This window comes from Typopeltis vanoorti, chromosome 8 (genome assembly GCF_054136105.1).
Source record: "Typopeltis vanoorti isolate ZY-2024b chromosome 8, IOZ_Tvanoo_1.0, whole genome shotgun sequence".
Lineage (NCBI taxonomy): Eukaryota > Metazoa > Arthropoda > Arachnida > Uropygi > Thelyphonidae > Typopeltis > Typopeltis vanoorti.
Window position 1 is genome coordinate 28,042,779 of NC_143556.1, and position 25,963 is coordinate 28,068,741.

The 25,963-nt window shown below is 37.4% G+C and overlaps 1 protein-coding gene across 5 annotated transcripts in view; it reads left to right on the plus strand.

Annotated features, from left to right (window-relative positions):
* Positions 1-25,963, plus strand: part of LOC150103872 (serine/threonine-protein kinase Nek7-like) — a 199,502-nt gene that overhangs the window by 147,997 nt on the left and 25,542 nt on the right. For all 5 annotated transcript variants that reach the window (XM_090396582.1, XM_090396579.1, XM_090396577.1 and 2 more), the window contains exon 7: positions 6,926-7,020. In XM_090396582.1, the coding sequence (XP_090252708.1) occupies positions 6,926-7,020 (95 nt within the window). The remainder of the gene's footprint in view (positions 1-6,925; positions 7,021-25,963) is intronic.

Genomic DNA, 25,963 nt, shown 5'->3' on the forward strand with positions numbered 1-25,963 from the left:
GAAGGATTTTTTTTTTTCTTCTAATTACTGCTGTGTTGGCATTGCTGGCTAAAGAAATTATCGAAAGCATTTACAAAAGAGTTTAAGATGTAAAAAATGTTGTCTATCATCGTCAAATTTCTGATATATACCCTTGTTTTGCTAATCTTTCCTCTCCCATTCTAAGTGACCATACCACCTGAGATTAGCTCTGCTAATGTATTCCTGGATGCTGACAATCTCAAGTTCTTTCCTAATATCCTCATTTTTAATATGATATTGCCATTGATGCTATCTGTTCATGCCCCTAATCTTTCTCAGGACTCTCATATCTGTGGTCTCTAGTCTTTGGTCAAGTGTTTTACTTCTAACCCAGCTCTCAGATCCATAAGTTAAAACTGGTTTGAAAACTGATTTAGTGTTTTGGCTAATTTCTCTCTTATTACATATAATTTATTCAGTTGATTCTGTTGTCTATTTCCATATTTAATTTACCATCTTCACTAAAAATCAAGCCTAAGTAGCTGAAATGTTTTACTTGTTCTTTAGGTTCTCCATTCACAGTGCAGTTGATATTTTCAATGCTTCTGCCTATTTTCATTGTCTTTGTCTTTTTTAATGCTGACCTTCATACCATATCTTTTACAACAGTTATTCAATTTAGTCAGGGAATCTTGCAGACTTGTAGCGGATTTCTTTAGAAGTATAACATCATCTGTATAAAGCAAAGAGCTGACATTAACATCTCCAATTTTGTTATTATTATTATTATTATTATTATTTCACACCTAAGACTCATCGAGAGAGGGCACCTACTCTACAACTCTCTGTCTCCACTACTCAACCTCATCCACAAACCGCCTAATCTACGCCAGCACCATCTACTGTCCACCATCACCACTATTATTTTCACAGACAATCACAAACATCCATGCCAATGGCAGGATTTGAACCCAGAGCCTTTTGGCTTGAGAGTGGTTATGCTAACCACTTGGCCAACCAGGCTGGCAAAAAAAAAAAAAGTTTCACTTTCTTCTACTGTTCAGAAAAGGCCAATGCTTCTTTGCAATATTATTATGTAACACCTCCAGGAAGTCCAAAGACTCATCAAGGGAGGATACCTACTCTACAACTCTCTGTTTCCACCAACCCCAACTAACTTCATCATCTACACCAACGCCATCTACCGCCAACCATCACCACTATTATTTTCACACACAATCACAAGCATCCATGCTAACGGCGGGATTCGAACCCATAGCCTTTTGGCTGGAGAGTGGATATGCTAACCACTCGGCCAACAAGGCTGGCGATATCAGATTTAATACCACTTTCCTTCATAATGTGATCCATATAGATAATGAATAACAGAGGGGATAATGTACATCCTTGTCTGACACCAGATTTAACATTAACCACCTTCCTGTACTTCCTTCAACTGCTGACTTCCAACTCAAATAAAGACTAAATATTGCTTGATATAATGCCCTATTAACACCCTACAACTGTAGTGTTTAGAATAGCTTCTTTCTTGGCACTTTGTCATATGCCTTTTCCAGATCTACAAAACTTAAATACAGATCTTTGTTATATTCCCATGATTTCTCAACTGTCTGTCGTAAGGTGAAAATCTGATCCTGACAGCCTCTGTTTGACCTGAATCCAGCTTGTTCTTCACCAACCAAGCTTCTCTTCCACAATCTTCTCAAGTTGGCAGGGAAACTAATATTGAAAAGGTTGAGTGTAAGAGAGAGAAACTTTAGCACTGATTGTATATTTATTGATCCTTATTCACAGAATAAATTGCATAAGAGAGGGGATAAAAATTGGCATGGGACTACTAAAATTAGTGACATATATCAGTTCTAAAGCCGGTACAAGATCTAGAGGGAATCTGCAATTTTTGTATACTAATGCAAGAAGCATTCGAAATAAGAGAGAAGAATTTTTGGCATTAGTCAGTGCAATCTCACCAAAAGTTGTAGGTATTAGTGAAACTTGGCTGTCAGTAAAAGATGTGGTCACTGGAATTGAATGTGATGGGTACAGTATTTTCAGAGAGGATAGAGAAGATAGAACAGAGGTAGAAGTACTGTTGATGATAGCTGATGTGTTGCAGCCAAAGAAAGTAGTATATCAAGATGATAGACATGTGAATGAGATTCATTTGAGGCGGTCTGGTGCAAAATAGTGACCAATGCAACCAAATATACAGTTGGATGCTGCTATAGGCCAAGGAGTACAGGGGGAGATATTGAATTCATGCATCAACAAATTACTGCAATGAGTGCAGGTTTAGTGATTATTATGGGGGATTTTAATTATGGTGATACAAATTGGAAGGAGGAAGTATCACGTAGCAAAAAGGAAATGGAGTTCATATATCTTCTACGAGATAATTATTTGAAACAGCACATAACTGAAGGGACACGTGGTGTGAGAGTGTTAGACCTGGTTATTGGTTCAGAGGATATATGCATAAATAAGGTGTCCTCGTTACTTCCAATTGGTGAAAGCGATCATGTAGTATTGACTTGGGAGGTTGCAAAATCTGTGGATTTTTCTGTTAAGAAGAGATATATACGGAACTATAGGTTAGGCAATTATAACAAGCTTCGGAGTGAGCTTGCAGCCATCCTATGGTAGAACATATTGCAGGGGAAAGATGTTAGCAGTGCATGGGATAAAATCAACTGGTATCTGAGGAAAGCAATATCAGATTGTGTCCTCCTGGTCAGGAAGTCAAACAAGGCAGGCGTTAGATGGATGAGCAGTAGTATCAAGCTTTACCTGCAAAAAAAAAAATGTTATGGAGAATTTACAAGGAGAAAGGCGATCAGTACACCCATGAGCAGTACAAGGCTCAAGCTAGGAAGGTTACCAGCATAGTAAGAAAAGCTAAATCAGATTATGAGAAGACCTTAGCCAAAGAGATCAAGGGTAATCCCAAAGAGTTCTTCCGCTGTGTGGCAAGTAAAAGGAAGAATGACTTCGCAAGGATAACTTTAGTGGGTGCTGATGGAATTGAGGTGACAAAATCAGATATAATAGACGAGTTACTGAGTGATCACTTTTCAAAAGTCTACCACCCAAGTGAGGATATCTCTGTACCTGTAGCAATAACTAATGTGAGAATTGAAGCCAAGAAATCAGAGGTTTTTAATATATTGCAAAATTTCAATGCAAACACTGCTGTAGGCTTAGAATATCAGCTCGGGTGTTGTGTGAATGTGCAAATGAATTGTCAACCCCTCTTACTTGGATATTTAATTTAAGTTTGAACTCTGGTATGGTCCCTAAAGAGTGGAAGTTAGGCAAAGTGGTTCCTTTACATAAGGGTGGCTCTCAACCTGCGGTAGTTAATTACAGACCAATCACCATCTCAGGAGTAGTGGTAAAAGTATTGGAAAAGTTGGTTAAAGACAAAATTCAAGAATGGGTGGATCAGGATAAATTCAAGAATGGGTGGATACTCTATAGAGGCCCAACATGGTTTTGTTAAAGGTAGATCCTGCCTTAGCAATCTATTAACTATTCATAATAGAATGACATCTGAGTTGGACAAAGGAACAGGCTATGTAGTACTTCTGGATTTTGCTAAGGCTTTTGACAGGATATTCCATGGAACACTGTTACGCAGATTGGAGCAGATGGGAATGGATACTAAATTAGTGATATGGATAAGAGAATGGCTCAGGGAGAGATACCAGAAGGTGGTGTATGGAGGAGCCAAGTCCAGGATGAGGCAAGTGACCAGTGGTGTACCTCAGGGCTCTGTGCTTAGGCATTGTTGTTTAATTTGTACATAAATGATATAGGAAATGGCTTGAAGGGAGATATTTAGTTGTTTGCTTGCTGGTGATGCAAAGTTGAGTATCGCAATAAAAAATCAAGCTGATGTTGAAGTCTATGTTTGCAGGATGATTTAAATAAGCTGGCAAAATGGGCAAAAGGTAATGGATGTCAGTTCAATGTGGAAAAGTGTAAAGTTATGCATTTTGGGATTAAAAGATTACCAGCTGTGTACTACATTGATGGAACAGTACTTTAAGAGATTGATGAGGCTAGGGACTTGGTGGTGTTGGTGGATAGGGAGATGAAGTTCAGAGGGCACATTGCTAAGGTGTCCAAGATTGCACATAGGATTACTTGGTTGTTGAGGAACACACTGAAATCTAGAGATAAAGAGGTTATTATTCCCCTTTATAAAGCGCTGATACTTCCACATTTGGATTACTGTGCTCAGGTCTGGTCACCTGGAATCCTTGGAGATGAGGAGGCTCTGGAGAGGGTTCAGAGAAGAGTTACCAAGTTGGTAAGTGATGTAAAAAATGCTCCCTACATTGATAGATTGAGAGCTTGTGGATTGCAAAGGTTGGTTGATAGGCGGAGAAGATGTGATATGATAGAAACATTTAAATTACTGAAAGGTTTTTATAGGATTGATGCAAGGGAAATGTTTCAGCTGTGTGATAGTGATGGAAGTACAAGTGGTCATCATTGGAAATTAAAGAAGAGTGTGGTTAACAAGGGTGTCGGAACAAGGTTTTTTGCCTGGAGGGTGGTGAATGAGTGGAATTCATTGCCTGACTTAGTTTTGAGCTCTTCGTCTGTAAATGAATTCAAGAAGAGATAAGATAGATGTTGTTTTGCTAGTTTGGGTCTCCCGTGATGAGTCTACTGACTCCATGGAGATACCCGTAATAATAATAATAATAATCTTACCAGGAACACTCAGTAATGAAATACTTCTGTAATTCTCATATTCAGTTTTATTTCCCTTTTTATATATATAGGATACTATGAGAGCTGTACTTCAATAATCTGGAATTTGTCCTTCTGTCCACTCTTTCTGAACTATGCAGTGCAGCCACTGTAAGAATTTTATACCTCCATACTTAAGCATTTCTGGTTTTTGATGGCTTTTTCTACTTCAAGTATGAATATGTGTTTCTCACTGCATGCCTGGTCAGTGTTTTTTACCACTGTGCTCTCATCACTGCTTGTTTCATTTAGCAATTTTTCAAAGTAATTACTCCATACTTCAAAGATATCTTTTTTCTCCTGTTTTCATGTCACCTTTATCATCTCTAATTATTTTTTCAGAACTCTTTCTCCATTTCTGAGTTTCTTCAACAACCTCCAAAATATCTTGCCACCTTCATGATATTTATTTTCTATGTTCTTATCAAACCCTTCCCATGACTTTTGTTTAGTCAGGTTTACACAGTGTATAGCTTTCTTACATTTGTCTCTGTATTCTGTAAGAGGACAAGCTGACTTATTTGCCAGGAACTTTTGATATGCTTTCTTCTTTTCCTTCACTGCCTCTCTTTGGCTGATTCAATCAGTGTTTTCTTCAGAGCTTGCCACTGAAGAATCTCCAAGGTTTGATTCCTGTTGTCAAACTCTTTCATTTTTTCTTGAATAATGTTTGTGTATTGCAGTCTACAGTTCATATCTGAGAGCTGCTCAACTTTTATTCGTTTTAAAACTTTCTTACATGTTCTTGTTTTCAATATGAAATTTCAATTTTATCCTGCTCAAGACTAAATGGTGATCATTTCCAATTTGAAATCCTCTGTACAATCTGGTGTCCTGCACCAGAGAGAAAACATCACTATCAACGATAACATAGTCAATGAGACTTTTCTTATTCCTTGCGTCTTCTCTCCATGTGAATTTGTGTGCATTTTTATGTCGGAACATTGTGTTAGTAATAACCAGTCCATGTCCTGAGCAGAAATCCAACAGATATTTGCCATTATTATTAGCTTTGCTCTTTTCTCCAAATTTTCCCAAAATATTTTTGTATGTCTGACAATCATTTTCTACTCTGCTATTTAGATTCCCAACAAGGCAATCTTTTCATTTTTTATTGTATCAGTTGCTTTCTCTAAAGCCTCAAAAAATTCCTCCACTTCTACCTTAGCAGAACCTTCTGTGGGACCACAGGCACAAACAAGTCTCTTTCTCCATTTTCCCATTCTCATATTTGCCCACATCACTCTACTTGAGACTGCCTGCCATTCAAGAAGATTACCCTCGTATTTAGTCTTGAATACTATGGCTACTCTGTCTTTTCCTTGATTGTCATTGCCTGAATATAACATTTTGTATTTATTGATCAGAAAGATCTCATCAGTTTTTGCCTTTTTTGTTTCAGTCACCCGTATTATGTCGATCTGGTGCTTCTCCAATTCCTTAGCCAGCTCCATTTCTCTGCCATTTCGGCTTTATATGTTGATGGTACTGATCTTGAACTCTGGTGATATTGAGTTAGGGTGAGTTTTAGGATTTGTTTCAGTAGCTAACATTTTACTGTTTGCCCTGGTTCCCTGCTGAAAACAACGAGTACCTTGTTTAACCTTAAATTCTGTCTATTATCATCTAAATAAATCATCTAATACTTTTTTGTATTCCAAGCCATTAGAAAGCCCTCATTTGCCCTAACTAACTGTTGGTTATTGGTAGGTATCTAGTTTCCTCCCTTAACCATGACCAATTGCTGATCCTGTTGCTGTTACTGATTTTAGAAAAATGGGAATGAGAGCAGAGCAAGCAAATTTTGTCATACTGTGATCCAAAACTCTAACACTCATATTGTCTGAACTAGTGTGAGTTCCTTGACAGTTTTTCTGAGATGTGAGGATTAAAAACCCAAGTTTGTATAAGACAGAACCCTACTCAAGACTGCTAGAGATTAACTAACTGAGTAACCAGCTGAAAAAAAGGTTTCTAGAAAGGGTAACTTGAGTCAGCAACCATAACATTGGGGCTTTCTTCTGGATTTAGCATTATGGTACCAGAAACATTGCCATAGATGCATATATTAAGTTGAATGATCTGTCAAGGATTACACTGAATTAGTTTGAGAAATTATAGTATTATTATTATTAAAATATTATTACTACCATATGCAAATAATTGTTTTCTTTATAACTAGTGGGTACTCCATATTACATGTCTCCAGAACGTATTCATGAGCATGGCTATAATTTTAAGTCAGACATTTGGTCACTTGGATGCTTACTTTATGAGGTATTATATTTTAAATTGTCTTGATGTAATTTATGCTTTTTTTTCTTTAATTCAGTTTCAAAGTTTATACTTCTCATCCTACTTACTGTAATATTTTACTCTGCAGTTATCCTATTGGGCGGGAAACATTTTGTTTATGTGGGTTGTGAAATATGCTAGAATCTTACATAGTGTGGCAAGAAAGCAATTAGACAATTAAGATAAAAATATGTAGTACTAGTATCATTCTATGAGATGCCTCTGTGGATACACTGAAGTGTGATTGTTCAATCTTGCTGACTGTATCAAGTTAAAATTGTATTGTCATGTATGAATCATGTGCATACATAACATGTGTTTCAGTGGGCTCCTCCAGTTTTAAGTAAAGCTGGGGAGCCCACTGAAACACATGTTGTGAATGGTTTACGAGCTCTGTCCAGGGCACAAATATTTTAGTGGCTTTAAGCTGCTGGCATTTTTAAGAGGGCAGAGAATATGTGGAAGATGAAGTGGATAACTGAAATTGCCCTTCAAATAAATTGGTGGACATTATTTGCAACAGATACTCATTTGGCATAGAGTGATGAAAGTGAACTGAATAATAAGGAATCAGTAAGGTTCATAATTACCCAGAGAAAAATCAGTGATTCAACAAAGATCATCATAAGGACATTTCTAACTAAAAAAAAAAAAAAAGATGCAAGTGCTCAGTCACCTCCTTTATTCTCCTGACTCAGACACTTTTTCCTAAATTGAAATGGAGATTGAATGGTTGCTGTTTGATACAGTTAATACCCAAAAAAAATGTGAACAACTGAATAACATCACAATAAATATTTTCCATGTGCATATTGTTAAATTTCTCTTTTTTACTTTGTTTTGCCTTAAATTCTTACCTTGTGTGTGTGTTTGTTGTGTTTATAATTTGTTATTATTAAAACTTACGATTATTATCTTTAGTGAATATCCCTGTTACTTGATATAATTTCTCCCGCCTGCTTTCACCCTTTTCGCCCTGTGACCACTACTTAAATTGCTCACGTGTGCAAAACTTGGTAGACAAAGAAATTGCCCACGGCTAGAGCCAAATTTCTTTGATACAAATCTGGAATTAACTCCATGTCAGAATATGGAACAATTTGTTTGTTAAAGCTGTGCCATCCAAATTTTTAGACAGGAGAATCTTCCTTGTCAGGGAGTTAACACCCAGAATGACACACTATTCGATAATCGAGCAATTAAAATTCCCAGTTACAAAAAAAAAACTTTGTATCTTTACTCTTACTGCAGTTGTAGCTATCCCCACAATTTAACTCACACTGGTTCTATGTTTATGAGTGGTGCATTGAGTTCACAGATCAGGCAATTTGTTAGACAAGAAAAAGAAAGGTTTATTCATTGCTCTATTATGATGTACAAATATTAAGATCACTTAACAAAACTGAATCTCTCCTACAGAATTTAAAATGATTAACCAGACATAACCTTAATACTCCTAGTCATAAACAATATGAGACAATATCAGTTAAATTTCTGACTTGATCCTATTCAACTAACATTCTTGTACAAGCATTTATCTTATTCTAGATTCAAGAACTATCAGGCTATTACAAACTTTAGCAATTCACTACCACACTGTACATGAATTCTTACTCAGAGCTAAGATAATCTACCAGTTGATTAGATACTGAAGTCCTGGTTCAGTTTTGTAAGTCCAATCACTGAGCATATTTGCACAAATTTGCACACTAACTGTTTCTTGCATACAAAGGAATTGAAAAGTTTCTACATTACCGAGCATCAAGATCTCTCTTGATCTCCCGAAAAATTCACACAGCTTGTTACCCTCTCTTACGGTCAGTTGTTTTTCAGGTAGGACGAACTAGTGATTACGATCACGAATCACCCTTTTTGATGTGGGTGAAGCTGCTCTGCTGGGTTCTGTCCATGTGGTTCTGCATGTTGATTGGTTTGCGCTGGCTTTTCCGTTGTATCAATGATTATGCCCGCACTGGATCGCTATCTGGCTGCATGGCTGCCACTGGACATCGTTCTTTTCGACCGCTCTCACGCAACTTCTCCGGGAACGACTGGAACAGGAATCCCGAACAAAAAAAAGAGTCCCGAGTTGGCGTCGCCAAGCTCTGTATATCCTTGCTGAGCTGTTCTCCCTCTTACGTCACTCTTTTCCGGCCAGCACCTCAAATTCTTGCACTCTGTGCTGTTATCTCCTCATTGCGTTCTTCATGCATGCAACTTGGGCCTTGCGTACGCGACTGCCTGGGGTCTTTAAGCTGATTATCTCGTTGTATACTTAGATCTAACTTTCTCATGTTAACATAACTTTCACTAAATTCCAACCCTTATCGGTTTTACAAGGACACTTAACAATATAATACATAGAAGAATTTACAATTAAATGATTATTTCGTTACTTCTGTCAACAATTTCACTTATACCTATATACAAACATTTTCTCTGGTAATTTTTTTGTACCTATTAAATCTGAATGAAATATTTTACAATATAATAAACCTTTCATTCAAGATTTAACAATATCATCATTGTCATTTCAAACTTCATATGAGCACTATAATTAGTGTGTTCAGTCCTTGAAAGACTATTACAAGGGAACTGTGAATAACACATTGTCCTATACATTGTTATTGTTTTTGATTTCATTTTGCCCTTATTACTTTTTGTCACACTGTGTATTCATAATAATCTTTAAACTTCTGTATTCTGTTTGGCTTTTTAAATTAGGGAAAAGGAACATTTAGACATGCTTAGAGAAAGGATTAAAACAGAAAAATATATAATTATTATTATTATTAAGTGACACCTCCAGGGAGTCCAAGGGATTCATCAAGGTTGGACACTATTCTACAACTCTGTCTCCCCACTCAGTTCACCAACTACAACGAATTGCAACTATCATCATTATCTGCACCAACACCATCTACCACCCACCACCACCACTAGTATTTTCACAGACAATCACAAACTTCCATACCCACGGCGAGATTCAAACCTGTAGCTATTTGGCTGGAGAATGGATATGCTAACCACTCAGCCATCTTGATAATTGTCTGCATAAAACTCTCTGCAGCTATTTCTTATTTAGAACATTTTAATATCATAATATAATAGCATTTTGCTACTTGTATATGGAAAATATGACTTCTATGGCGATTTAATTTGCAGTATTGCCAAGGGGGGTGATCTACTTCCTACGGATGAGACCTCAGTAAAGTTAAAAGCTGGTCTTGGTAGTGTTCCTTTCCATATCAATGTATATCCCAGAAATACATATACACTGTGCATCATGCAATATTGAGGGTACATCAGTAAAATGGTTCTGTAGGCTAGCCACTGGTGAGTAAAGAATCTGGAGCCTTCATGATCAGCTAATGTCAAATCCTGCTACCACTTATTTGTCACTTAGTGACTGGCAGGAGACCAAGTGCAGTGGTTACAAGGGGAACTGTCAAGGCCATGTGTGATTGGGTTCTTAGTATTTCGGCTTATGTCTTGGTTGAAACTCATCATAAGGTTTAATGGAATGAATACAGCACATAGTAACAATAAAATATAAGTTTATTAGCTCCTGCATTTTGTCTGTCACAGAAGCATCATCTCAAAATATAATCTCAAAATTGTATAAGCACAAAAGCACTCAGAACAGTAAGTGGAAGAAAATAGACTTCAGCCTAGTCCTATGAAGGGCACTCTCTATGGGTGCTGTTGGCTAACCTTAGCTGTTGGGCAGGAAGCCTAAGAATTAAAGTTTTCTAAATCTTGGGAAGTTTAACACATCCATATTTATTAAGATTATACTGATTTAATAAATCTGCTGCTTATTCTAAGACAAGTCTTTCAAGTTTATATTTGTTGCATTGAAGCGTAGTAGTTTGTTCCCATTTAATTCTATGCAAGATATCCAAAGCATGGCCAGCTAGACCAGACTGACCACTAGTAATAGTAGTGGATGTATTTCTTTTGTTCTTCTAGACAGTTGTTGGAAGATCTCCCAATTTGACCATAAGAAGATAATTTGCAAGAACTCAGAATCTTATTAATACCTAAAGCAGGGAGGGGAGGTGGTTTATCTTTAGGAGAGCAGATAAGGGCAGCCAGCTTTAGATGAGGTTTGAAAGAAGTACAGAGATTATATATATATATATATATATATTAGAGTCCTGACAATATTTTCTGAGGTGTCTTGGATTTAGGGAATGGTAATAGCATTATTGTAGTGTGTTTGATGAGAAGAATGAAAGAAAAGCCACTTTGTTAATCTTCTTAGCATTATAACCATTAGCTAGGAAGCTCTGGTGAATGAAGGAGAGTTCAGCTGACAGGAAAACCTGGGTGGAAGAAGTTGGAGGTTCTTTTGACAAGGTTTTGATAATGGCATATTGTTAGGGAGGGGGATGGAAAAGATTATGTATATATTTACCTATGTGGGAGGATTTTCTCTAAACTTTAGAAGAAAGGATGCCATTGGGAAGACGAGTAATTAGGGTATCTAGAAAAGGCAGGCTGTTATTATTATTTTCTTTTTCTATGGTGAACTATATTCTGATGTGCTGGCTATTGAGGTGGAGGAGGAAGGAGCCTAATATGTCTGAGCCATATGGCCAAATAGAGAAAACATCATCAACATATCTTGCCAGATAGAAGGTTTGAGAATGGCAGTATCATGGGCATGTTTTTCAAAATGTTTCATAAAGACATGGCTGGGGGGGGCATTACTGGTCATACCTCATCTTATATTAAAAAGTCTGCTCATTTCAAATCTTTAATTCAAATTTAGTTTTAAATAATGATGATGTCAGTTCTCTATTTACCAATATTCCTCTTTTTGACACTTTATATTGAAAAATTCTTCGATATAAATTCTTCAATACAAAATTCTTCCCCCCCCCAAATCTTGATATTGATATTTTCAATTTTACCATCCCTGCTGGCTACTTCCTTCTCTTGGAAGTATGCCATACCTAAGGATATCCATCATAGACCTTATGAAGAAAATTATGGTAAGAGTATCACTGAAAAATAAACCATCAGACACCCCAACAGGAAAAATTGATACTTTTTATCCACTGAAAATGAACTAAACTCATCGTGTGATCCTGATACATCAGATGATATATTGAACATTTTTCCAGAGGAAAAAATGGATGCTGGCTGTGCACACTTCCCTTACTTTGGGCTTTGAGTTAAATGAGATCAAACTTGATAATCTTATATGGCAATTGTCTCAATCCATACATATCAGTTACTTTAATGGACACAAAACCTGTGGAGTAGTGCAAATATGAATGGACAAGGACATAACATTGACAATAATATCATGTTGGAGGCTTAATGGATTTTTTACAACACTCAAAAAGAATTAAAATAGAATTTAATGCTTCCTATATTTCATCCTAGTCACTAGGACATCTAAGGGGATTACAAAAACAATTAATGTAACATGCACACACAAATCTTACAATACTAAGCCCAACCACGTGGGTGACACTAAAGTCCTATCTAGGTGGAGCGCCCTCTAAGGGCGGTAGTAGGTGGCCTGGAATGTAAGGTGGGATCTCTGGTGATGAGTGTTTCCCAAATCTTCGGAAGCTTAATGCAACCATATTTATTAAGATTTGGTTGGTTTCTGAGAGCTGCTGCTGCTTCTAAGAAAAGTCTCTTTCTTGAATTTGCTGTGGTGGAGCATGGTGGTTTTCTTCCATGATACTCTGTGGGTGGTGTCCATAACATGGTCAGCCAAGCCTGAATGGCCATAGTTGTGTTTACAGATGTAAGATGTGTTCCTCCAGGCGGATGGATGCTGATCTGCCTGTCTGTCCAAAGTACGCCAGCTTACAGGAAAAGGGTACTTTGTAAACTCCAGGTAGCGAGAGAGGAGGGAGCTGATCTTTCGTAGACCGGATAAGGGTAGCAAGTTTGCAGTAGGGCTTATATGCTGTGTGTAGGTTGTACTTTTTTAGTAACTTGGCTATTTTTTCAGATGTGCCACGGATGTAGGGTATGGTGATGGCATTTTTAAAATCTTGTTGACGAGAAGGACGCGGAATGGGGGGGGGGGGAGGAACTGATTATTTTTCTGATACTGTGTTCACTGTAGCCATTGGAGAGGAAAGTGTTGTGTATGTGGTTAAGCTCAGTAGTAAGGGCGGTTCCACTGGAACAAAGATTGTGGGCTCTCTTAGTAAGAGTTTTGATGATGCCATATTATTGTGAGGGGTGGTGGTGGGAGAGTTTGTGAATGTATCTGCCTGTGTGTGTGGGTTTTCTGTATATAGTGAAGGCAAGTGTATCATTAGGCAGGCGTGTGACTAAGGCGTCTAGGAAGGGTAAACAGTTGTTCTTTTCCTTTTCCATAGTAAACTGGATTCTTGGATGTAGGCTATTAAGATGACTGAGGAAGGAGTCTAACGTGTCTGGGCCATGAGGCCAAATAGAGAACACATCATCTACATATCTTAGCCAGATAGAAGGTTTGAGTGGGGCTGAGTCTATGGCTCGTTTTTCGAAATCTTCCATATAGAAATTGGCAGGGGGGAACCCATGGCGGTTCCCTCTATCTGCTTGTAGATTTTGTTCTTCCAAGAGAAATACCCAGAGTTAATAGCAAAGGAAAAGAGATTTAAGATGTCAGAGGGAAAAACGTCTTCTAAGAGAGATAAGGTGTCAGTTAAGGGAATATTGGTAAACAAAGAGGAGATATCAAAGCTTACCAATATGTCTGTATTATTCAAGGTTAAATTTTCTGTGAGGGCTTTAAAGTGGGTCGAGTATTTTATATAGGAAGTGGACGTTCCGGTTAGGGGGGTCAGAGAGTTGGCCAGCTGTTTGGACAGTCTGTAGCAAGGTGCATTGGTGGCATCTACTATAGGTCGGAGTGGGGAATTGGGTTTGTGGATTTTTGGTAAATCCTATATTCGGGGGGGACGGCAGCAGAAAGGTTTAAGTTTTTTCATGACATCAGGGGGCCAGGAGGTTACTTTTTTAACTAAGATTTTTAATTTCTTAACTTGTGTTTTTGTGGGGTCGTGTTCTAGCGAGATGTAGGTAGTGCGATCACGGAGGATAATGTTTATTTTACGGTGGTGGGAGAGTTTGTGAATGTATCTGCCTGTGTGTGGGGGTTTATCCTTATCTGCTCTGGTAATGACGATACTTTTTTCTTTGTGTAGTTTCAGGAGAGCCATGCGTTCGGCATACGATAAGTTGCTTTTTGGTGGCGAAGAACGAGCGAGGATGTTGGCTACATCAAGTCTGATGTTGTTGGCTATCTCCGACGGTAAGCGACCGATCCCCCTGTTCGATATTAACCATGACATCGAGCACCAGCACTTCCTTCGGAGCGACGGCAAAATTATGGCCGAGGCAAAGGGCGCTGACGGCATCATCGTTGAGCCTTTTGGAAGAGAGGTTTACTACTGTCTGGAGTGGTTGAATTTGTGGTTGTGGTTTATCTTTAACCAGGTTGCTATATTTCTTGACATGTTTGTTTTTTATTTTTTGAAATTCTCTCTGTGTGGAGGTTTCCGAAATGCTATTTTTTGTAAAAAATCCATTAAGCCTCCAACATGATGTCCTCACAGCACTTAAGCCTCTACACACGAATTGACAATAATAGATTTTACAGTCTGCTCTCTCTCTCTCTGCTGCCATTTTTCCTCTGTCATGTGGGATTTAAATAATTATAATACTAGAATTAACTCATGTAAAATATTACTTATTAGAATAATTTTCACCTGAGTATCACTGGTATCTTCAGTACAAAGTTGATAGAACAATAACTGACAATTCCAAAAGGCACCACCTAAGTAGCTAATGTAAGATACTAAAAAGAGTCATTAAATTTCCTAACTTATTAAAAAATAATGAAATAATATATGCAGAGCCGGCGCTAGGGTCTTTGCCACCCACATGCAATGTGGGTGGCAAAGACTCTATCTAAGTGCCCCTGTAATGATCCGGGCGTGTGTGGTTCTTTTACGATAATAAAAATTTAAATTATTTGAAAGTTCTTAAATAAATTTTGACAGAGCAGCCACACGTTGGTTCGCTAAATATAACAAACCAGGGGTGTTGACTAGGCTGGATAATCGTTAAAAACCCGTATATTCAAAAAATTCTCAAAAGTTAAAGCAAATTTTGATAAAGCCACTTCACTTTAATCGTTGAATATATAATGATACAGGGATTTTAGCCTTCTCACCAAACCGAATTGCTAACAAAATTAAAATGAATTTTAATTAAAGTTAAAATTTATTTGAACTAAAGTTTAAAAAATTCTTGCATTTTACAAGTTATTAAATTCTTAGTAACTTGTAAATAAATTTTTGATAATTTTTATAAGTGGAACTATCTTTTAGGAAAATAAAAGAAACTCAAGATAGATGAGAAAATAAGAGAAGAATTCAGAAATAATTAGAACATTTAATATAAGTATTCAAAAAATAGCATCTTTACCGAATAACAGAAAATAAATTAATTTACATAAATATACTTGAAATTTTTTTAAATTAAAATTTTAGGGTTTTGATTTCATATTCATAAAATTAGAAATAACGGTCTTAATATCTAATTCCGCACATATATCATTTTCAATAGCTATTAATGCCAAACTAACAAGCCTTTTTTTGTGACATACTTGTTCTTAAGTAGGTTTTAATCAATTTCAACTTGGAAAAGCAACGTTCACCACTCGCTACACCAACAAGAAAGGTTAATAGTATTCTTAAAGCAATTGAAAAATTAGGGAAAGATAAATTATTGGACACAATAAAATTAAGAATATCGGAAGGGTTTTGAATATTTAAATTATCCTTCCAAAAAATATCCCGGAAAACACATAACTCGTCATATAGTTCTATTGCATTTACGTCTTTATTGTCGCCGTCCTTCAAGAGAATCTCTAAATCATCACAATTTTTTCATAAATCTTCGTTATTAATTGGTAGTAATCTATAGAAGAAATTGAAATTATCATAATATGTTTTTAGTTGTTCAAAACATTCTATTAACGAACACATTGCAACATCTAGAAGTGTATAAAACACATTCACTCTAAATTTATCTTCTGGCGATTGTGGCGTTTCATCATGATACTCGTAGTCAAATTGTCGTGTCTTCTTTCATCGTTGGACTACTGTACCAGTTTTAAATTCTTGTTCTCTGTCCACCTCTTCACTCAGTTCTTTTGCTGTTTTAGAACTTCTTTAAAATTTCTATCTGATTGATACTCTTGTAAGAATATTTTTAAGTTTTCGATAAATTCTAAAGCAAGTATAATGTTCATATTTTTGTCTTGAAGCATTTTACTCACAGGGTTTATTCTGTTAAGTAAATCATGCCCAGTTATAAGAGAGCAAATAAATTTGTAGTCCTTTATTTTAACACATAATGTTTGTGCATCATGCTGAGCGTTTCTTTATTAAAATTTTCATTATTAAAAATTTCAAAAAGTGCATCGTAAATTTCTCCTAACTGATATCGTAGAGGGCGGATTGCATTAATTTTACTTTCCCATCGCGTTTTTGATGGCTGTTTCAATGTTAAAATTTTACGATTTTACGAACTTTAAAAGGATTGTTCAATGTTTGTAAGAGAATGAAAAGAAATTGTATATTTCTTGAATAATTGCAAAGAAACTAATTGTATCTGCATACACTTTGGCTGTATCGTTAATGATTAAATTTAGAGTATGAGCAGCACATGGCATGTAAAAGCTCGAGGATTTTTGTTCAAAAGGAAATTTTGGAGCCCATATTTTTTTCCCTTTCATATTTGACGCATTGTCATACCCTTGACCTCGCATGTTTTCAAAGGGGATGTTCCATTTTTTCAGTTGTGTGGAATCTGATATATCTGCAAAACCTAAAAAGTTTTCGCTGATCTTGACAATTCCATTGTCACAGGAAACAAAGCGAATAATAATGGTCATTTGTTCTGTTTTACTTGCATCAGGTGTGCAGTCTAAAATTATGGAATAATATTTAGATTTTCGAATTGATAATAAAATTGTATCCCTGATTGCATTTCTTAAAGTTTCCAATATTTCATTTTGTCTGTCTTTACTCAAGTAGTGTACTCTATTATTTCGATGTAGGGCCCTTTCAACATGATTTTTGCGTAATGGGATCAAACTTCACAAACAGTTCGACTAATTTTAAAAAATTGCCATTATTCCTTTCATATAATTTATTTGATGATCTGCGAAAAGCTAAATTTCAGCTACCAAGGTCATTTCTGATGTATCTTAATTTCAATTAAGCATTCTAAAACACTCATCCAATGTTTCTTTTCCATTTCATACATGCTCTGAGTCTGGCAATTAATAGTAGTTTTTTTTTTTTTTTTTTATCAAGTTCCTTCCATTTTAAGAAATTTTTCATGTGAGTTAAACTAGTCTCATGTCTATGCAAAGTTGGACTTACATTTCTCCATTCGTTATAATCTTCTACAAAACTACTTGATTCAGTAGGTGTAAAAAGTTTGCAACAAAAGCAAAAAACAGAATTTAAAGTTTTGTAATAAATGAGCCATGTTCTTGGCACGAGCTCCCCGTTTTCCATTTTTCTATTATAATATGTGTCGCCAAATTTACGACCATATGTATCTCTGGGGTATATTATATTTTTCTTTTGAACAGGCCCCATTTCAATTAAAACAACTTGTAACTTTTCATCAATATTTCACCATTCACCTGGATCTTCTAAATTTACAGAGACTAACAATGTGTTAATTTCGTGGTCAACTACAACTAAATCTTCTCCTAACTGTTTTTCACTTAAATCATGTTTCTTGGTATCTTGTTCATAGTTGCAATAGTACTTTGATGCAAACTGGATGATGTGCACGGTTCTTGAACTCTGATTTCTGATGTATCGAGTTGGTTACAATCTGCATCAGAATATTTTGATATTTTAACAAATTTATTAAGAGTCCCAGTTTGTTTCTTAACATCTGCTTCTTTCACAGCATGTCGCTTACGATTTTGTGCACCGGATAACTTTTTTTTTTAATTTTTGATTCCATTTCTATTTTGTACCCACAAGAAATTATTACACAACACGACACAGAGACGAAATAATAGTCCACACTGCGCTCCGGTCAATAGCCTACTGAGATGCGTACCATATGACTGGTTAACTAGCAACAAATGTTTTGTACAAAAATTCGTTTCTGTACATAAAAACCGTTCGCCTTTTCACTTTAGATAGAATGCAGTAGACACAACATTCTCTACACAAGAATTTAGCCTGCTCTCGCTGCAAAATTGTAAACAGCCGGCTGATCAAAGAAGCAGCAATATACAATTTTTCTTAATTTTTATTCGGTGTATCTGGCCTTATTTATTTTAATATTGATCATTCTAAGAATTTTTTGTTTTTATGATAAAAATTTTTTTTCTTAAAAATGAACTTATGAACAGTGCCCTGGCGGCGGCGCCCACATGCACCGTATGCTCTGCATTCCCGCTTCTGCCGACACACACACACACACACACACACACACACACACACACACACACACACACACACACACACACACACACACACACAATTTTAAAAAAAAAATTTTTTTAAGTTAGGAAAGATTAGCTGATTTAAAAAGAAGTACTATCTCTCACAAAGGGGATAGACATAGACCATTGGATCTGTTAAGTTAGGAGAGGGAAGTAAAGTTTCACATGTTTCACCCTTGAGAAAGAAGAAAATAAACAGTTAGCGTTTTTAAATCTTTTAATTTTTTGCCAACCAGATGGCATACATTTTCTGTTTTTAGGGAAAAGACTCATACAGGCCATTATATCCATGCTGAATCTCATCACAATCCCAGTCTAAAGCTGAAACTATTAAAACACTAGTTCATCGGGCCCACTCCTTATGTTCTTCAGATGAGTTATTACAGAAAGAATTGCAACATATTTTTTCAACTTTTTTATCTAATGGTTATAAGAATCTGTTCATCTAAAGAGCTTTTAGAAGTTTTGGTACATCTGCTTCTTCAAATACAGAAGAAATAACTTGTATTTCTATTCCTTATGTGCAAGGCATTAGCAAACACATAGCAAAAGTTTTAACACCACTAAATATTTTTGTTGCCTTTTGCCCAATTAGAAAAATCTCCACCGTTCTCACTTCTCCAAAGGACAAGCTTCCACATAATTATTACTCAAGAGTATTCAAACAAAGAATCAGCTGAAATGATAAAATATCCTCTACAGGGCAACAAAAAACAAGGGATGATTTAACTTCAAGTCTTGTCTTCCTTAATCTATCACAACATGCTTATATCTACCAGCAGAATAGCAAATGCATACTTCCATTATTTAAATGTTTTAAAATATTTTTCACTAGGGATGTTAACTGTTATTACTTGCTTTCTTGTTTTTTTTTTTTTTTGTTCTTCTTTCTTCTTCTTCCTAACATGGATTTTAGGTGAGGTGGCCTGTTCTGGTCTCAAGCCATCTCTTTCTTGGTCTTCCAATTCTTCTTTTTCCACTTATTTTATATTATTATTATTATTATTCAGGCCTCCATGAAGTCGAAAGACTCATCGAGGGGAGGTCCCCCCCTAAGAAACACAAAGTCTATCATACCACTCCTTAAACTCATTGACCGTTCTCGCTCTCACCACTCCATCAGGCAATGCATTCCATGGTTCAACCACCCTCCACGCAAAGAAACCACTCCTCACCCTCTTGCTCACAGTTTCCTTTCGTAACTTCCAGGGATGGCCTCTTGTCATCACTCCTTCCTGCTGTTCAACCAAGCGAAAGAACTCCCCAGTGTCAACCCTGTAACCACCTCTCAACAATTTAAAAGTCTCAATCATATCACCTCTCCTTCTTCTATCCACCAAACTCTGCAGTCCACATTCCCTCAGCCGATCCTCGTAACTATCCTTGTACAGTTCTGAAACCATCTTTGTCATCCGTCTTTGTATCCTTTCCACAATTAGTTTATCCCCTTCAAATCCTGGAGACCAAATCTGAGAACAATAGTCCAAGTGTGGTCTGATCAGAGACTTATACAATGGAATGATAACCCTCTTATCTCTGCAGGTCAGTGTCCTTCTCATAATTGCAGCAATCCTCTGTGTTACCTTCACCACCTTTGCAATATGTCCTCTAAACTTCAGGTTTCTATCAATCATCAACCCCAGATCTCTTGTCTCCCCTACTTCCTCCAGTATAACTCCTCCCATAGAGTATGCAGCATCCCATCAATGTTTCCCAAACCTCAAGACCTTACATTTTGCTGCATTAAACTGAAATCCCCATTCATTTGCCCATCTATCTAGCTTATTCAAATCCTCTTGCAGGTCTACCACATCTGCACTATTACTAATAATCCTTTCCAGCTTCACATCATCCGCAAACAACTGAATATCCCTTTGCAATTCACTGGCAATGTCATTGATATATTGTTTAACCTTTATTGTTTAACCTTTATTCAGGATTGGCTGTCTGATACCTATCAGACAACCAATCCTGAATCCAGTTGACCAATCTGACATCCAGACCCATGTGCTGCAACTTAAATATCAGCTTATCATGTGGCAACTCAAATGCCTTCACTAAGTCTAAGAAAATTGCAGTATATGCCTTTCCCTCATCTAATGTTCTTGTAACTTTATTATAAAAGGCTAGCATATTGCTAAAACAATAGCGCCCTTTCACAAATCCATGTTGACTCTCACAGATAACATTACCCTCATCTGCCCAATGTTGTATACATTCCTTCACTACTTTCTCCAAGATCTTAACAACTACTGATGACACACAGACTGGCCTATAATTAGACACTTCCAGTCTGTTACCACCCTTATGCAATGGCACTGTCCTACCTTCCTTCCATTCCCTGGGCACCTTTGCCGAAGCCAGACTTTCATTGACAAGCCAGGTTAAAGGCACTGTCAGTTCCCTGGCACATTCTCTCAAAACTCGTGGTGAAATACCATCCAGTCCCAAAGCTTTACTGACATCTAGAGTACTCAGTATCTGAAACACACTCTCCTCCTGTACCTCTAAACCTCGAACCAGCCCTATCCCTCTAGCATTACAACTGACTCTTCTTGGATGAAATACTCCAATAAAGTGTTCATTGAACAATTCCACCATGTCCTCTGCATCAGTCACTCTATTCCCATTTTTATCCCACAATATCATTCTTTCACAGTCATTTCTCCTCCTACTGGCCACATAGCTAAAAAATTCCCTAGGATTTTCTTTGGATCTTAGGGCCAACCTCCTCTCATATTCCAGTTTCGCTTTCCATACCACACTAGTCACTCTTCTGGCCTGTGTCTTATATTCTTCATGCATCCTCTCTTCACCTGTCTCCTTATATCTCTTCCATAGCCTATGGAAGAGATATAAGGATTCTAGAAATTCCATTCCCCTATTGTTACATGCATCTTTCTCTCTCCAATTTATACTACTGTAGTTAAAATCTTCCATAACAATCATTCTTCTTGCACTTGCCAAACTTAGCTGTCTAAACATCTCCTGGTCCCCATCCTCTGTGCTCCTTGGTCTGTAGCAACACCCCACTAAATATCCTGTCTTGCTTACCTCTACCTCACACCATATGCTCTCAAAATCATTTGTCTCACTTCCTTCCAAAGCCTCCACTCTTAGAGGACATAGGTCATCACTTATCATAAGCAGTACCCCACCACCACGCTTTCCCCTTCTATCCTGATGAAAAATGCTATACCCAGCGACTTCTATTCCTGTTATTATATCCCCTTCTGTCAATCACGTCTCAGTGATCCCAATAATTTTTGGCCACACTGATTCTATCTCCGCCACCAATAAGAGTGGTGGCGGAGATAGATGATGATTCCGGATACTCCTGGCATTAATGTAAAGCATATAAATGCCATTGTTTCTATACCTAGCATTATCCCTTCTAGACTCCACTGGGCTCAGTGCTACCTTACATCGTCTCACTTCTCCCAAGTATCCATTCCCACAAGAGGCCACCCCTGCTGTCATCCTCCCTGGGACACGCTGATTCGTTCACAACAGCAATCTCTCCAGATGCCTACGTCCTTCCTCATTCAAATATAAGCGGTCTCTCGCATACAATTCCTCTCTTTCCTCAAATACACTCCAAGCATCCACATATACCAGTCCTCTCTTGTCACACATTCTCGCTATTATTTCATTCAATATCACCGCTCTTCTGCTCATTTCATCATTATCATACCTGGGCAACACACACACTATTTTTCCGCTCTCTGACTTCTTCTGTACAGCCTTAAGCAAAAGTCTCATATTTCTCACTGCCCGACTTACATTACCACTCAAATCATTTGTTTCTACCATCGCAATCATCTCATCCACCCTTTCACCTCTCTTAATTGCCATAGCCACCGTTTCTATCGTTCCTCCTGGCAAACACTCCTCACGCATCCTATCTTGAACACCATGGATCATTGAGTCACCATACATTATACCTCTTACAATTCTCTCTCTCCTATTGTTTCCATTCTCTCCTCTTCTTTCATTCCCATGGGTCTCTCTCATTCCCTCTCTTCTACTGCTATTCTCTCTTCTAGCATTCCCATACCTCTCTCCCCTACTGTTTCCATTCTCCCCTCTTCTAGCACTGCCATACATCTCTCTCTCATTCCCTCTCTCCTACTGTTTCCATTTTCTCCACTTCTAGCACTTCCATATCCCTCTCTCATTCCGTCTCTCCTACTGTTTCCATCCTCTCGTCTTCTAGCATTCCCATATCTCTCTCTCATTCCATCTCTCCTACTGTTTCCATTCTCTCCTCTTCTAGCACTTTCATATCTCTCATTCCATCTCTCCTACTGTTTCCATCCTCTTGTCTGCTAGCATTCCCATACCTCTCTCTCACATTCCCTCTCTTCTACTGTTTCCATTCTCTGCTCTTCTAGCACCCACATACCTCTCACTCATTCCCTCTCTTCTGTTTCCTTTCTCTCCTCTTCTAACACTCCCAAATCCCCCCCCCACTCTGATTCGGCTTGCATTTATCTCTTCCATTCTCCTAATCTTATCTTTCATACTTCTGCTCTCATTCACAAAACATTCCACCTCCTCTTTCAGCTCATCTATCTCCCTCTGCACGTCAGTCACACTTAATCTAAATTCACTCTCCCAAACAGAACCATCTCCTAAACTTTCAGAGTCACTCACGCCTTCCACACTATCAACTATTATTTTCTCATTCATATATATATATATATTTCATTCTCTCCTATCACACTACTTGTCTTCCTACATTCATTCCCCATTCCTGCAGCAACAAGTCAGATATTGATAATTCGAATGCACTTATTTCCTCCCACTGCCTGCATTTTGCACACATATGCTCTCCGCTCTCTTTCACAAGCCACATATCTAATTCCCAAGACACATGCATGCCACAAGTACTGCATGCCACAAAGTCCCTTATGATATTTCTTATAATAGAGTTCTTAAATGGCGGAGGACTTGGCGATATGCCACTTGCAACTGCAGCTGAATCCGCCATCATTCCTTACTGCCGAGTAGCGTAATCGTTAATTATTCAATTAATAAATTCCATTAAATAAATAAGAAAAAAAAGTTCAAACAATTACAAGCAAAACAAAACATTTAAGTACACTAAATAAAATGAAATGTAACTAAATACAGTAATGAAAACTTAGCTTTGTTTTGTCTTCCACCGTTATGCATTCAATTCTGACGGTAACCAAAATATATTATATCGTGACAGCAACTAACTTCCAAAAAACAACCACTGAAGTACACTCGTATTCAGAGAAATAATTTAGCACTCAAAAACGTAGGGGAAAAAACGGACTATTCACTGATTAAAAATCTCTCTTCTAGCATTCCCATACCTCTCTCTCCTACTGTTTCCATTCTATATATCTATAATAAATAACATTATATATCTATATAATATTTTCAGTAGTCTGCTGTTGTCCATTCGATTTAAATGTTCTATCCATTTTTGTTTATACTGTCTTATGTAGATTCTCGTAGACAGGCTTATACATTGGTTATGCATTTCTAAATCACTTAAGGAATTGAACAACGAAGATCCGAATATAAATTAAATTATAATTTAATAAATATTTCCAATATTTCGGCAACGTCACGTTGCCATTTTCAAAAGGAACTTACAAAAAGGCACGTGCATGCATGCACTACAACACAGTAACTGAGAATGAAGCTATTGTTCTCCTAGAAGTCCTGATGGTGCCCTCTAGCGGTCTAAGTAGGTGTTCTTGGCCGTTGGGCTGAAGGTCTGCTGATGTATGCCTCCCAAATTTGGGGCAGTCACATACAACCAAATTTGTTGAGGTTTGGAGAGTTTCTTAGGGCTGAGGCTGATTCCATAAATAGTCTTTCGAATTTGTATTTGCTACTGTGTATTACTATAGCTTTCTTCCACTGTGTTCTGTGGCATGTATCCAGAATACGGTGGAAGAAAGCTACAGTAATACACCGTCGCAAATACAAATTCGAAAGACATTGACTCCTCTGCTCCTCCAAAAAACTATTTTTGTGCTGAAGACATTACTTCTTACCTGTACAACTCTTAACTCTGTGTAAATCCTAGGTCCACCCTATCCCAGAATATTTTTTTCACAATGGGGCGGTGCACCAAAAAACCCTGAAAATGCTTGACCTTATCCAGAAGAGGGCTGGCTAGTTAACTGGGGAATCCTCTCTTATAAGACGACTCACTCCAGTTGCTTTCTCATAGATATTTCCAGTTTATTTCTCTTTTGCAGGTATTTTCCTGGGTACTGTTCGGCTGTTTGCTGAACTAACTGCTGCCATTCCTGTGCTTTCCCTTAAGTCTCTAAGTCAGTCAGTTGCTAGTCAGCATCCATTTATGGTCTAGCTGCAAACATACCAAATCAATTTCTCATCTTCCTCTTTCTCTTTCATTTTATCTATCTGTGCTTTGGAATGATCTTTGCCACACATTTTCCCCCTAAGGACTGTTATTTCCAGTCTTCAAAAAACATTTTGAACACTGAATCTTTATTCTTGACCACATCCTCCCAACTTCATGCAGCACTTATGTACTATGGGTTTTGTTGTGTGTGTGTGAAATTGATGTCTTAAAAAAAGAAGGGTAGACCTCTTGTTCTGCCCCCTCTAGCCATGTGCTGAAACATTTTCCCTGCATCAATCCTATAAAACCTCTTAAGCAGAACAAGACATCTATCATATCCCCTCTTTTTTGCCTATCATCCAACTTCTGCAGTCCACACACCCTCAAGATTGAGGGTGTGTGGACTCTGCTACACTTCTTTCTGAACATTCCTTATATAGAACATTCCACACTCCACTGATCATCTTGGTTGCTCGCCTTTGAATCCTATCCACCATTTCCTCATCTCCAAGAAACACAGAAGACCAGACCTAAGCATAATAATCCAGAAGTGAACATATCTTCAATAGCCAGGTAATCCTATGAGCTACTTTAGCAGTATGTCCTCTAAGCTTCAACTCTGGAGTACAGCTTACAATCTATTTATTCCAAAATGCATAACTTTACATTTCTCCATGTTAAACTGACATCCATTATATTTTGCTCATACTGATAGCCTATTTAAATCATCTTGCAAACTCTCCACATTGCCTTGTGAAAAATGTAGTCCTATACACTATTAGGTAGAGCAGTAGTGAACTATTGCTCTACCTAATTTTGCATCATCAGCAAACCACTGAATATTTCCTTTCAGATTATTTCCTATACCGTTTATGTACAAATTAAGCAGTGGTGGTCCTAACACTGAACCTTGCAGCACCCCACTATCACTTGCTTTCTTCTGGTTACTGCTCCTCTGAATCACTTTCTGATATCTGTCCAGCAGCAACCCTTATATCCACATAACCAGTGTCACATAAATCCCCATTTGTTCTAATATGCATAACTGAGTTCCGTGT